Raw genomic sequence first — 14659 nt, 5'->3', positions numbered from 1 at the left:
TTAGTGTTCCAAAGTTAAACATTCTACCACAATTTTAAGTTTGTGTGTGATAATTAGTTCGAAAGTTTACACTCATTCTTCCATAAGTAACATAGTTTCAGATTCATGGCCACCCTTGTAAGGATTTGGGCATTTCGAGTGGCATGCAAGTTGCATGAATGATAAATTTTCCTACCCAGCTTTACAGATTTATTGCGTTTCTTTAGCCACTCAACTTACACAGTTGAGGAGTTTATACAAGTTTTAACCAACTAGCAATTTCTATTGCAGCATCATCAGAATTTTTAACGCAAATAGAGTTTGAATTTAAATTTTAATCCTTGTGGCATATTCCGCATCTAGAAAAACAAAAACATAGTGGTAGGATGAAATGCCAACTCTAGTACCACAAAAAAGAGTTTCTTAGACAGTGCTTTGAGGAATCTTTTCTAATCATAATGCTTACACAATTAAAAACTGTGTCCAATTCTTAGAATTAACCAAATCAAAGTTTCTTACTTCATAGACATAGATCAAAGAAAAGTTCTAGTATCACAAATGTGAAAAATTGATAGACAATATTTTTGAGAGTTTCTTTACAACGAAAAAAACATCGATACACTCCCCCTTATTTATTCATTATTTTCACATTTCATTGTTTATGGTTTTCTACATAAAAAGATGGAAGTGATGAATTTGAAGGAAAGGAATGTGATTTCATACAGTGTAAACTTTGGAACTAATTAGCAATGCTTATGGAAATCTTTTGAGTACAAGATGTTAACATTCTACCATAATTTTGTGTTTGTATATGATAAACAAATTGGTTGTTTTCAACAGATTTGTTTGATATGCAAAGCATAACCTAAAATAGACTAAAATTTGAATTTCCTATTATCAATGGATTGTTACTTCAGGTTGTAGCAAACTAATGATTACCACTTTCTTCCACTCAACTATGTGAGTTGTATGACAAAATCTTAGTTCCAGTCAGCTACATATGTTGGCCTTACATGATTAGTTCATTCACATCTTATTTACATATATATCATGTATTCGAAACTATATGATGCTACGCTGTATTATTTTGACAATTCATATCATCACTTTTAGCAGACCAGCAATCAATTCTTTACACTAATAAATTTCTTGTATTTAATTGTGATGCTTACTTTATAATATTATTGTACACTTATACTGACTATTCATTAATTATGTGAAGTCTGCAGCAATATAATAGTTTCTTATTTAAGAGATAAAAATTCCTTTCACCAATCTAATGACCAGCATACATGAAGAGGTTTATATGCTCCCCATTGCTACACCCATTGCTCCCCCCATTTCTACCAACTATTAGTTCTTCTAGAAGTCCAAAAGTGATATGGACTAGAGAGATGGAGCAAAAGCTCCTAGATTTTCTCCTAGAACAAGTTCGCCAAGAAAGAAAAGGCGAAGGAGGTTTTCGAAAAGAGGCATGGACAGCCATAGAAAAAAGATTCAATGAAGATTTGAAGTTGAATCTTGGAAAAGAGAACTTCAAGAACAAGTTGAAAACATGGAAGGCGAGCTATAGAGTAATGAAAGAGTTACGAAATACAAGTGGCTTTGCTTGGAATGAGACAACACAATTCATGGATGTTGAGGATATTGTTTGGGATGAATTGTTGAAGGTAAACTGCTCTTCAAAGGTTTTTGAATTTCTAATGTTAGACAAACATCTAATTATTTTATGTAAAAATGTGTAGAGAAAGGAATTCAAGACTTCCAAAGTGTACAAGAGGTACCATTTAGCTATTTTAATGACCTGATAGCCATTTGTTAGGGATGACATGGTGGAAGGAAACATAGTTGCAACGATGCAAGATACTGAAGATGGTAACCTTTTTGCTGATGTCATTGATTTAGATGAGGATGAGGATTTTAATACACATGTGAATGTTGTTATTGATCTAGATGAAAATTTCCTTCAATCAAATCAGTCAATTGCATCCACTAGAGATAATCCATGTATACCATCAACAAGACGACCAAAAAGGAGGAAGGCGAGCATGGCCGCTTCTTTGGATGCAATATCTGAAAGCATCCATATGATACAGGAGGGAATTAGTAAGCCTTGCATTATCAAGGTTGATAAAGAGGATACTAAGAAAGATGTTGCTGATGTGTTAATTGCTCTGAAAGCCATCCCCGAACTTAGGCGAGAGACTATGAATGTGGCATGTGATACTTTTATGCATGAACCTACAAGAGCTATTTGGTTCTTAGAGATGGATATAGAGGTGAGGGAAGATTACTTCATATATAAGTTTGGAGAATTATAAACATGTTGGATTGTTATTAATTGTTTCATTTTAAATTGCAATATGAGTTTTCCTATAGACAGTTTCAAACATATAGTTTAGTTACAATTGAAATTTAGTTTTCGCAATATAAGTTCTCAAGAATGTGTTTTATCTGCTACAATATTCATATATTAATGCAAGAAGCCACTTTTCAGCCTTGCTATATTCACTTCTTGTTGTTCTATATTTTATCACTACTTTTCATGCTACATTCAAGTCACTTCTTGTTGTTCTATATTATACCACTAATTTTCATCAAAATGTTAATGCTGATTCATTTCAGCCATTATTGCTTCCACACTTGGACCATGTGTTGTCATGGATAGTAAATGCTCAAATAGATATATTAAGATTTGAGCATTATGTTGTGTCAGGCCAATAACCGAGTCTTTAGTGCTAGACAAAGGAAAATATTTGTTTGTTTGTTTTATATTTAGATCATTTCAATTGCTTCAGTATATATATGAACTTGTTCCTTTCTATATACTTGAAAATGATGGGTTTAGAATATTTATTCATGCTTTGGTAGGAGCATGATGGGAGCTATGTCTAACATTGATAGTGTTTAGCAAAAGGTCAAATCTTGAATTGATGAATGGACAACCATAGTATCAATTTGTTTACAAGATTTTATAATGCCATTTAGTTGCCATTACAAAACTTGCATCCATCACAGATACAATATATATTTTATATCTATCAAGAGTTTCACAAGCTGTATTTTTTTGAAGTTTATATCCAAATTGCTAGAGAGAAATGCTAAATCAGAATTGCTGACACCACAAATGTGAAACATGGATACTTTTAGCATTCTGAATATTTTTGGTGGTACTTTCATGTATTGTGTTACAAACTAGAGGCCATAGAGCTTTCTATTTTTCACAGATATTTCTTATTTTTATTGATAAGTTCCATGTACTTGCACAAGCTATCTTAATAGTATAACATTTCTATGGTGGAGATTTCTTGCAACTTGAAAAACTATTTTAAAGTTTTGAGTGAACAAATCTTCTAATGGTTATGTATGTTCTGTGAAGTGTTTGATAGAATGTCTACAATTAGAATAATGATAGTGATGTTATTAATTTGAAAAACACAAAGCTTACTATTGCAACTACTTATATTTGTTGTTATAGCTTGTTTAAATCTAAATTTATATTTGCTAGTTTTGTTGTTTCAATGGACATATGTAAAAATATATCATCTTGGTAATTGAATGCTTTTACTGTGTTCAATTTGTTTATTATTTTTATAGGGTTAATGGATTTAAATTTACCAATGTGTGAGTGTGGCACTGGTCCTATAGCAATGAAAACCTCGTACACAGCAAATAATGCAGAATGAAAATTCTTGTGTTGCCCCAATAAATGAAAGGTTGTTACTATTTTTTTTGTATGCTTATATTTTACTTTACAACTAGTGTAGCAGTCACTAATTTAGATTTGGTTTTATAGGGGGATAGTGGTTGTAATTTCTTTCTATGGGTTGATGATGTCCCACCTATATCTATAGTAGCTAAATCTACAACACATGAAATTATTGATTGCAAGATGTGCAAGTTTTGAGATGGTGAAATCATGTTTCTGAGAGGCGTCGTGTGCATTATAATTGTGTCAATCACATTGGTCTATTGGGACCATATGTGTAAATGTAGATAAAATTCAGAGCAACTATTGTAGATTGTAACTTTTTTTTGATTTCGTATAAAAGTAGTGGACAATTTTAATATGGATTATACGATTTCATTATGTAAAACTCATTTATGAATATGGTAACTAATTTATGATTTTGGTGACTAATTATGTATATTACAAGTAAATTCTACTGTGCATTATTGTTCATGATTCTCTTTATTTTTGTAATACATTTTTGTGTTTGATAATTTAATTTCGTAAAATGAAAAAAATAACTTATTTAAAACTAATAATAATAAAATAAACCAACTCAAAATAATGTAAAAGGGGAAAATATTAAATTAAAACAAAAAATAACTTAATAAATAATCCTATTCCAATTCCATTTTGGCACAACCAAACTTGGGATAAACATATTCCTCATCAAATTCTAGGTGAACCAAACAGATCAAGAATTGCAAATTTGGAATAACAAATGCAAGAATATTGAATCTAGAATAACATATACTTATTCTTAATTCCTATCCCTACAACTAAACGGGCACCAAATGCTCTGCCTTAGACGTTACCAATAAGAAGAGATCGAAGTCTGGCTAATGGATTTGGCCCCTACTATACTAATGGGCCCTACTATTGGAGTTCTTCTTTCAATTCTTATATAGAAAGTTGATAATAAGCTTGTTTATTCTTTTATAAGTAGGAAGCAGCTGGATAGTTTTAGTGGTTCCTCCATAATGACTTTGTTTTACTCTTTAGTGATGTATATGGTGAAATGAGACCAACTTGCATATTGACTATTTCAAGGCCTATAGAATAGTAGGGACTAGTTCTTCTGTTCGATATGCATCTTTATCTCAATCTTCTACGAGGTCTACTGGGTGGTCAATTGGCAATGTTTTTCACTCTACCCCTGATGCTACTAAAATTATTGGTGTCTCTACCCCCACCATGCCTTTAGTTCTTAAACATATCCTACTGATACCTATAATTTGATTGCTAATGGATAAACTAATTCCATACCAACTTAGCTTCTTTAGCGAGGACCAATCAGCCCTCCCTATTCTTATTGATGGACCTTGACATGCATAATCAAAATGTTGCATCAGCATAAGAATAAGAGTAAGGTGGAGCAAGAGTGTTGATTGAGGCTTATCAAAATCATCCCACCCCACATTGCAACTACACCATCTCGATCGAGACCTCTTTAGCGAGGCCTACTAGGGCATGAGCATTAAACGATCCATCCACTCATGGGAGCAGGCAAATAATTGAGAATAGGGGTAGTTTTTTTGACTAAAGGTTCTCTAAAATCACATCAACAAGAAAGCCTAGCTCTTGTTGCCCAGCTTAAAAATGGCATAAAACCATCTAAAATGAATGACCAACAACTACTCTTATCTTACTTATTTACTAAGCATGCCAATTATCCTACTTGTGCACTATGCTCTGCAATACACCAGCATAGCAGGACACTAGAAAGAAAATTCTAAAAATCACCAGTTTACATCATCCTCAAATTATTTAGGATTTTGAAAGTGGAGTTTTTCAAAATAAACATTGTTTTAGTGTCGAGGTTGGCCAAAAAGTGGGAACCAATATTATGGGACCATTGATAAATAAGTGTTGATTACTTTAGTTTGATATGATTTAATTTAATTATAATTCTTATATTCTCCTCTAGTCATATACATTTGAGGTATCTTACTAGAATCTATGAGCATTTTCAGCCAATCTTTTTATTCAACAAAGCCTTGTTCACTTTGTCTAACTTTAGATATTCTTAGTTTTTTAAGCTAATTCTAATATGCAAATAAAATAGTGGTGGTCATCTAGAAGGCTTGTAATTAAAACATCTAAAATTTTGAAGTCTTCATATTTAAACATCATCATGCGAGTTGATTTCTCACTACATTTTTTTAATTTGCATTATGATCACTCATTATATCTCATACCTTCATTTTTCCAATGAGCTATTTTCCTTAAAATTACCATCATAATTTGTTGGTCCTTTTAAACATTTTTTTTGAATTTCTCCATATTTTATTTAGCATTTTTTTATTTTCAACATTAAATTTATCTTGTACATTCATATCTAGTTTATCTTGATTTCCATGCTTGCTTTATCAATAAGTTTTTATTCTATCACTCACTTGCATAGACCTTTCATTTGTAAATTCAACTTCATCTCACATATCCAATTTCTATTATTACAATTTGTAATTACCACAATATTATGAATTTCAAATGAAATCATATCTAAAACAAGATTTATCCCAACACAAACTTGCAGGCTTAAAATGAATCCCTTATCAACACATGATGAAATTTTGTATTGGAATGCATTGACATTAACTTCCTTGCAAACAAAAAAATAAGGACTATGAAAATTGGACCTAAAAATGAATTCAAAAGCTTCACTATTTTTTGGTTACTTCGATAAGATATGTCATATCATCAAAATGTAACATAAACATTTAACAACTCCCACTATGTCTCTCGCTCCTGCTGCTTTTGTGTTTGAAAATGTGTCGGCTTCTGTTCTCACCTATCATTCAGGTGAAGGTGCTGCATGTTTTGGTGGTCATGGCCATGCTATGGGTGGGGGTAGAGTTGCATTTGGTGCCCTTCCTTCTTTGTCTACCCCTCATTCTATTTCAGGGTCTCCTGGTTCTAAGTTTGGCACCCTTTCTTCTCAGTTTGTCCCTCGTTCTCCTGGTTCTGGGGGAAGGACTTTTGCAGATGTGGTTGTCTTTGAAGCTAGATTACATGGTGCTATCCCTCATGCCATTTCATTTGGGCCTTCTCATGTTTTGCCTGTAAGTGTTTTAAAGCTTATTAGGGTTTCTTTAGACCCAAAAACAATTGAAGATATTTTCCATACAACAAAATAGCTTTCTTCTTTTGCAACTATTTTTTGCTTTCAGGGTTTTTGGTCCTCTCTTGTTGATCTACATGCTTGGATCTTTAAGCATTCGGAACCACTTATAGACAATAATGTCCACATCATTCCATCTATAAAAGGCTTCTTTATAGCTAAGTTTGAAAGTACTAATGATAGGAAGAATATTTTGTTTCATAATAGTTTTTCTTGGTAGGGCAGATATCTAGTTATGGCCAAACCGTGGCATATGGATTTTGATCTACTTTCAGAGTCCTTTAACGAGTTCCCTATCTAGGTCCAGTTTTTGAATCTCCTGATGCATCTTTGGCAAGATTCTATTTTTGAAACTATTAGGAATGTTATTGGTGATTATTTATATGTGGATTCTGATACTTCAGATATTTTCCATTCGACGTGTGCATGAATTCTTGTTGAGCTGGATGTTTCTAAGGGCCTTCCTAAGGTGATTTTCTTGGATTCCTCGAGGGGTTCCTGGAATCAAATGTTGGATTTCGAAGGCATCCCTTTTCGTTGCAAGATTTGTCACATGATAGGTCACATTGCTGCTCATTGTGTTGCTAGGAAGACCAAATCAAGGTGACCACCTTCTTGGTGGTCAGGGGCCTCTTCTAAGCACTATAAGGTGAAAAAATCCTTGGTTTCTCCCATGGATTCTATGTTTGAGGTCTGTTCTAACTATCATTCGGTGCCCGTGGTAGAGGAGGATGTCCCCTCTTTGATTTCTACCCCTATATCAGATGCTCTTCCTTGGGGCCATTCGTCCTCTGATTCTCATAGGGAGATTGTTGTGGCTTCTATGTCCCATGGGTTCCATTGTTCTATTTCTTCAGAGGCTTGGGTTGTTGAGGCTGCGACAGTTGAGGATGGTTGGATTGTAGTTAAAAGAATGAAAACTAAGCCTACTGCTCCCCCTTAAGATATGAACCTCTGGTCGCACAAGGGAGACTTTAAATTAAAAGGAAAATCATAAGTTCCCTTGTTCTAATTGGTTTTTCTTTGATGGTGTGTTGGTTGTGGTACTGGTATGTTGGCTATTGGTCTGGGAGGTTTTTCTAGTTGCTTTTCTTGTTAGTTTGTTTACTTTCATAGCTCACTCTTGCAAAAATAAAATCTATAGCTCTATACACAAGTTGCATGATCCATTAATAGGCCTCACAACCCATAGACTCATTTGATCTATAAAAAGATGAGATTTTGAGCTTACAACCATGAGTTGACCCTACAAATAAATGATTATAACCTAATAAATAATCAATAAAATATCCTCCTAAAGAAATCATATATCATCAATCGTTGTGGTCTCAAATATGACAATTGAAAGAAGTGACAAATGACATGGTTTACATAAATCATATTTTTCACAAAAGAACATATCATTGGATATTTTTTACACAAACATTAGAAAAAATCATATTCCCATGCTCTTAAAGGAGGTCCCCATGTGGCTGCTAAGCTTAATTTGGCTAGCAGTCACTGCTCCACATTTTAAGGAACATTTTATGAGTAGGTGGCCTCATGAAATTATTAGTTATGCTTTTTTTTTAAAATTGATTTTTCTTTTCGATTTTTACCACTTTTGTATAAACTAATTGTCAAGCTCCATCCTTCATTTTCTTATTTATGCTACAATATAAAATTTTGTGCATCAAAATCTATTTAGTTATAAAAAATGTTACTAAAAATTTGATATATTATACTCATCAACAAAAATTGATTATAATTGCAAATATTTTCCTATTCTGAGTTTCTAGAAGTATATAGACATTAGGAAAAAAATGAAAGTATATAGACATTGCACATCATTTTCCATTCTAAAGTGTTCATATTTTGCCAGCTCTTCCCTTATCATGAGCTTGTGACTATGACTGGATCTTGACGAGTGTCATGGGCTGAGAGTCGTGAGGTTGTGGTTTTCTTCTTCCATTTTCATGGGTCTAGTGTCAAGTGTCAAGGAGCCAAAGCTGTGTTCTATTTGTTTTTTTGCAAGGCCAATCTACTCTCCTTGTGAAGAGTTGTGACTATCAGAGTAGTGCCTACATGGGGCCAGTCCACTCTCACTCTCTTGACATGAGTTGTGACTGTCAAAGCCTGCTTGTCATGCCCTTACTACCTATAACACACAGGTTCCATAACACACGGGTTGGGGGAGAAGGCAGCATTTGGTTCTTTGCATGGGAACCGTTTGATAGAGTGTCTAACTAGTGAATTGTGCCTCTGTTCACTATTGTGTGGAGGTATTGGTGGAGGCATTTGTTGGCATTTTGATAGGTGTTTGATAGAATGTCTGGTCTATGGTAAAGCTATGAATTTTCAGGAGCACCCTTCTTTATGAGTTATGGCACCCTTAGCTAATCCAATTACACTCCAATAGCTCATTGATCACTTGACTACAGTGGAGTCAATAATGTTGTCTTGCAAAATGTTGTTGCTCAATCAACTTCACTCTATATTAAACTCACAGAACAAGTGGCTTTGTTGGAATCCGAGAACCACACTCTATGAGATATGGTACAATCTCTAGTTGTTGAAAATACAGGCCTCAAGGCTAATCTAGACTCTGCTACCATGCAGCTTAGGGAATTAGACACTATCAAAGAAAAATAATCAGAGATCGTGGATAGACATTCTCCACTGTTAATGAAAACTGAATTGAAGGTAAAGTCTTGAGTTTCTTTATGCAGTTCTATGCCTAAGGCTCCTCTTTCAGGTGTTGAGAAGTTAGTACAAGGGAAGATGGATGACGAGCAGGTTAGGAGTCTCAATTGTGAACTAAACCTATGAGTATATGGTCTCCCCTCCATTGATGATCCCTTGACTGTTGGATACTCTTTCCTCAAGGATCAACTGGAGATTTTAGAAATCACTCTTGATAGGTGTTGGTTAGGCCCAGAAGGCACTCTCTTCATCCGGTTCCTCTCCCTCTCTAATGAGTTGCAGGCTCTTGAGGCAAAGAAAAAGTTGTTTTCTCTTTCCCCTAAGATCTACCTAGATGAAGACCTCACCCGATCATAGGTGGCAGAACTCAAGCAAGCTTGTGCCCTCATTATGGCAACCAGACAAGAGGGTAAATATGCAATCATTAGAAATCTTAAAGCAGTAATCTGTGACACCTTTCCTACAAGCTGGTTTTTGAGGGCGGCCTCTAAGGCCAAATGACAGGCTCAACAACAATTGAGCACAGGCTCTTTGTGTCTCAACTACTAGAATGGTAATGGTATCCTCTAGTCTATACCTGGCTTACTTAACAATGCTATTGGTTCTGTTGACCATTTTTTTATTACAAAGACACATGGGAGTCCCATGCATCCTCTTCTTGGTATTTCTAGTTATTAGTGGCTCTCCTCTTTTAGAGATGAGGTCCGGTGCTCTGGTGGGGTTAGGTTCTAGTGGGGTTGCTTGTCTTATTCGGGACCCCCTTTTCAGTACTATTTCCTTGGTTCACTCCAATAGCTATGCCAGGTTCATGTGGATTCACATTGATCAAGGGTCCTCATTTTGTAGGGATACCTATATCATCATCTGCTACTTCCCACCAACATCTTCGTACTATGCAGTTCACAACACCGAGGGTGGGGACCCCTATGAGGACCTTCTTGAGCACATTACCATATTCTCTGCCATGGGAGACAACATCATTTTGGGAGACTTTAATGCAAAAACTAGAGACCTAAGCCTCCCCTCAATGATCATAGGGCTAATCCCATGTGTACCACTACTTCTAATCCTAGTCTTGTGGGTTTGCATTGGATCTTCGAGGATCGTCAGGGGCCTTTCTCTAGGTATGGTTGAAATTTACTTTAGCTTTGTGAATCATCTGAGTTAGTGATTTTGAATGGGCTCTCTTTCTTTCCTAGCTCCAAAATTTTCACTTGTTGGCCACATGGTGGTAGTGCTAGCGTTGTGGACTATGTTCTCTCTATGGCCTGCTTTATCCCTCTCATTTTTCACTTTACCATCTCTCGCCTTGCTCTTGTTGACCATGCCTTCCTTAACATCACCCTTCAGGGACCCCTAACACCTCCTCTTCCTTTCTTATTTGCTTCTTCTTGCACCTCATCTTCTAGAATCCTCCCCCCACTCCCCCCCACCCCATGCTCGCACTTCTTTTCGCTTCTCTAATGGTGATGTGGAGCTCTTCATCCATCACCTCAAACAACTTATTCCCCAAGATCCTTTCTTCGACTAAAGGGACATCGCCTCCATGTTCCACTCACTTGTGTCTGCCTTGTAGGAGTCTTCCCTTCTCTCTATTCCCCATTGCACCTCCTCACCCCACTCACAAATCTTGCCACATGAACTAGTGGTTTGACTAGGACTACAAATCCTTTCACTACATGCTTCACTTTTCTCCACTCACTTCTTCCTCCTCTTCCTCTCAATTGAGGCTCGATTATCATCACTTTCTTTGCCATAATAAATGGAAGTTCACTTTTCTACAATGTAGATCTCTTTGTGCCACATTCTTCTAGTCTCCAAAGCTCTTTCCGTGCACCATGTTTCCTCGCCACCCCCCACCCCCTCCCTCCACTTTGGACCTTCACTCCCTTGCCTCCCACACCTCTACCCTCTATGATATTCCTAGCCAGCCCCCTCTCCATCTCATTCTCCCCCCACCCATTGTCACCTCTTCTCCTTTTTCCACAGCTATGAGGCAATTAGAGTTATGAATAGTAGCAAAACTCTAGATCAAGAAGGATTCCAAGTTGGGTATATCTATCCTAGGTCCCTTTCTTACAGTGCTCTTTAATCGAGTGGTTTTTGTCAGCTTTCCCAACTCTTAGTCATAACATATTATCTATCTAGTCCATAAACCTAGGCCATCTTCTGAGCTCGAGAACTATAGGACCATCATGGATGGGCATACCTCTGCCAAACTCTATGCAATTATGTTGAATGGTATCTTGTCTAGAGAGCTCAATCAATGACATTGCCAAGCTAGAGGTTAGGTTAGGTTTTGTACAAATTTTTAGACCATTGGTCACATTTTGACCTTACAAGACATCATTGAGGATGCTCGCTACTGCTTGTTGAAATTATACTATTGTTTTGTTGACTTTTGCAAAGCCTTCAACTCTATTCCTCGGGCTGCTCTCTTTCAGCATCCTAGGGACATTGAGATGTCAGAGATTCTCCTTACAACTATTATGATATTATATGAGTGTGTTGTGGGAAAATTCAAGACTCCACAAGGCTTCTTTGACCCTAGCTAGAGAACTATCAGGGTGAAACAAGGCTTCCCTCTCTCCACCACTCTCTTTGGCATCTACATTGATGAGCTTGAGGTATTTCTTCGTGATTGCTTGCTCCCTGGCGATGGTTATTACTTACATTAGGTGTTGATCTCTATTCTTCTATTTTCTAATGATGTGATTCTCCTAGCATCTTCCCTCGATGGTCTTTAGTGGCTCCTTGATGGCTTGGCCTCTTTCTGTGACTCACGTGAGCTTGTTGTAAATCTAGGAAAGACTTGGGTTATGGTCTTCCATTGTTTGAGGACATCACACCTCCATTTTTAATTCTAGGGTACCGAGGTTGAGATTGCATCTTCATATACTTACTTGGGGGTTAAGTTTTTTGGACCTCGGTTTAGCTTGAGACCAACCATGCAGCCTAGAGTCAACAAGGGGCTCAGTTCCCTCACTATTCTTAAGTGATAGTGTTTTTGACACCACTTCCAGGACACCAAGACTAAGATGTCCCTTCTTAACTCCCTGGTCAAGCTGATTGTACTCTATGGCTCTACTATTTGAAGGCCCTCCCTCTTGGAGTCTAATTGGGCCTCTGTTGAGAGAGTCCAAACTATTTTCCTTCAACACATTATCAGGTGTCACTAACCCACACCGCACAACATATTTCTAGTAGAGTTTGGTGCTCACCCTTTCAGATTGGGAACCATCTTTGATTTAGTTTGGCTTCTTCACCAGCTCTGATCCCTTGTAGATTCCTCTGATGGTTATCATAGATATTCCTACTTGGCTTACTATTCCTCTATGGAGGTTGTGGGTTTGAACTCTAGAAATAGGTCTAATTGCTTGTACACCCATGTCTCTACCCTCTTGGGTTCGATTGGTATTAGTTTCAATCATCTCCCCCCTTTTCAATTTTCTTTGGACACTCCAACCCATCTTCTTCGACCTCAATAAGAGTTGAATGAGAATATTAGACTTGACATCTATAGATAGTATGTTATCATGACCTAGAGGAATCCTCCTAGTCGGCCCCACTTGCATATGGCCTTCTATGTTGAGCACTTCATTGATATCTAGGATGAAATCATCCTACACCCCTGGTACCTCGCTCGTCGTTGGACTCACACTCTTCACATCTCCTTGGGATCTTTTAGAGTGGGATCTCACTAGCTAAATATTCAGACTGATCACCAAATTGACAAGGAGGATAGGATCTATTATCGTTGTCACCTTGGGGAGGTTTACATCGAGGCTCACTTTTTTATTGTTGTCCCATTTACTATGAGATCCAAGGGAGATTCTACTATTTGTTCACAGAGTGTTAGTCTCTTCCCTCATTCTTCAAATATATTGACCAACACTGTCTTGCACTCTACCTTCAAGAGACCATGTAGCTTCGCAAGCACACTATGTAGCTTCATCTTTTCTTTACATCAACCCCTACGTAGCTCATCACCTCTTTCTTCAATCCTACAGTCCTTGCCTAAGGATTGAAGCAGTCTCCCTGTACTATCTCGAGTCAAACCAAATTTGTGAGATCCCATAGAGATCACACTTGGCAGTGACCTTCCAAAGTACTTGATTACTCTAATGCCTACCTTTCCATTATGGACTACTCACCTGTGAAGAGTTCTTAGTTGTTTTTATTCCTTTTCTTAATTCGTTTGTTGCTTAGCTTTCACGTTCTTTCTCTGGACACCGTTTGGTGCTCCCCTTGCTAAAGTTTGCCCTTTTTACTATTTCCAGTCCCTTAGACCCTCGTTGGTCTCCTATTTGACATTAATAAATTTATCTTATCTTGTCAACTATAAAGCATATCAAAATAATATAATAGAAATTAAATATTTTTAAAAAATTATCTAGTGATTAGCAAATGAATCCAAAAAATTATGAAAAAAATTGTCTTTTACTACAATGTAAATCTAATACAGAAGTGGCCAACTAGTAATGATGAGATGTTAACATAAAAATAAAAGAAACCACAATCCAAAATAAATTATAAGATCTCAAATAGTCTTCAACAAAAATTGGTTTTAATTGTTGTGATGCACAACATTTTTACTACACTAGTTAAAAAGCTTTCAAAGAGGCTTGATCAAAACTCGGTGATTAATTGTTCTCATGCACAATATTTTCATTACCATTAATGAATTCTAGTAAGGTCACTCCAGTTGTCCCTGCAACAAAATCCCTTGGTATTGATTCACTAATTGGCATATTATTCTTGTGGTCATCAAAGTCACTAGCTTTATCGTCATCTTTTTCATATGTCGACATCATTATTTGCAAAATACAGCACAAAAATACTCTTTTGGCAACATTTGTAGAGTTGGATGGAAAATTTACCTACTATCTTTTAGCTTTCCAAATGCATGTTCAACAACAATACAAGGTGAAGATAGTTTATAGTTGAATAACTTTTTATCATTTGTTGTAGGTCCAATGAATGGTGTCATTAACAATGGTAACAATGGATCTCCATTATCTCCAATAATGTACTCTCTTATATATGTTGAGCTATTAGAAACTAGAATTCCTTTTAGCATCTCTCCACCTTCACATAACCTATAGAATCGAGAATTTCTTATCAGTCTAGCATCATCCATAGATCCA

The 14659-nt window shown here is 36.3% G+C and overlaps 1 protein-coding gene across 1 annotated transcript; it reads left to right on the top strand.

The window, feature by feature from the left end:
* Positions 1-1373: 1373 nt before the first annotated feature.
* LOC149539997 (uncharacterized) lies at positions 1374-2300 on the top strand. The gene is made up of 2 exons (XM_089802639.1): positions 1374-1649; positions 1791-2300. Exons 1-2 carry the CDS (start codon positions 1374-1376, stop codon positions 2298-2300), a joined length of 786 nt encoding a protein of 261 aa, XP_089658765.1.
* The last annotated feature ends 12359 nt before the right edge of the window (positions 2301-14659 follow it).

This window comes from Cupressus sempervirens, chromosome 9 (assembly GCF_028749045.1).
Source record: "Cupressus sempervirens isolate cs-2001-9-10 chromosome 9, ASM2874904v1, whole genome shotgun sequence".
Taxonomy (NCBI): domain Eukaryota; kingdom Viridiplantae; phylum Streptophyta; class Pinopsida; order Cupressales; family Cupressaceae; genus Cupressus; species Cupressus sempervirens.
Note: the sequence above shows the minus strand (reverse complement) of the source record. Positions and strands in the feature narration are given on the sequence as shown.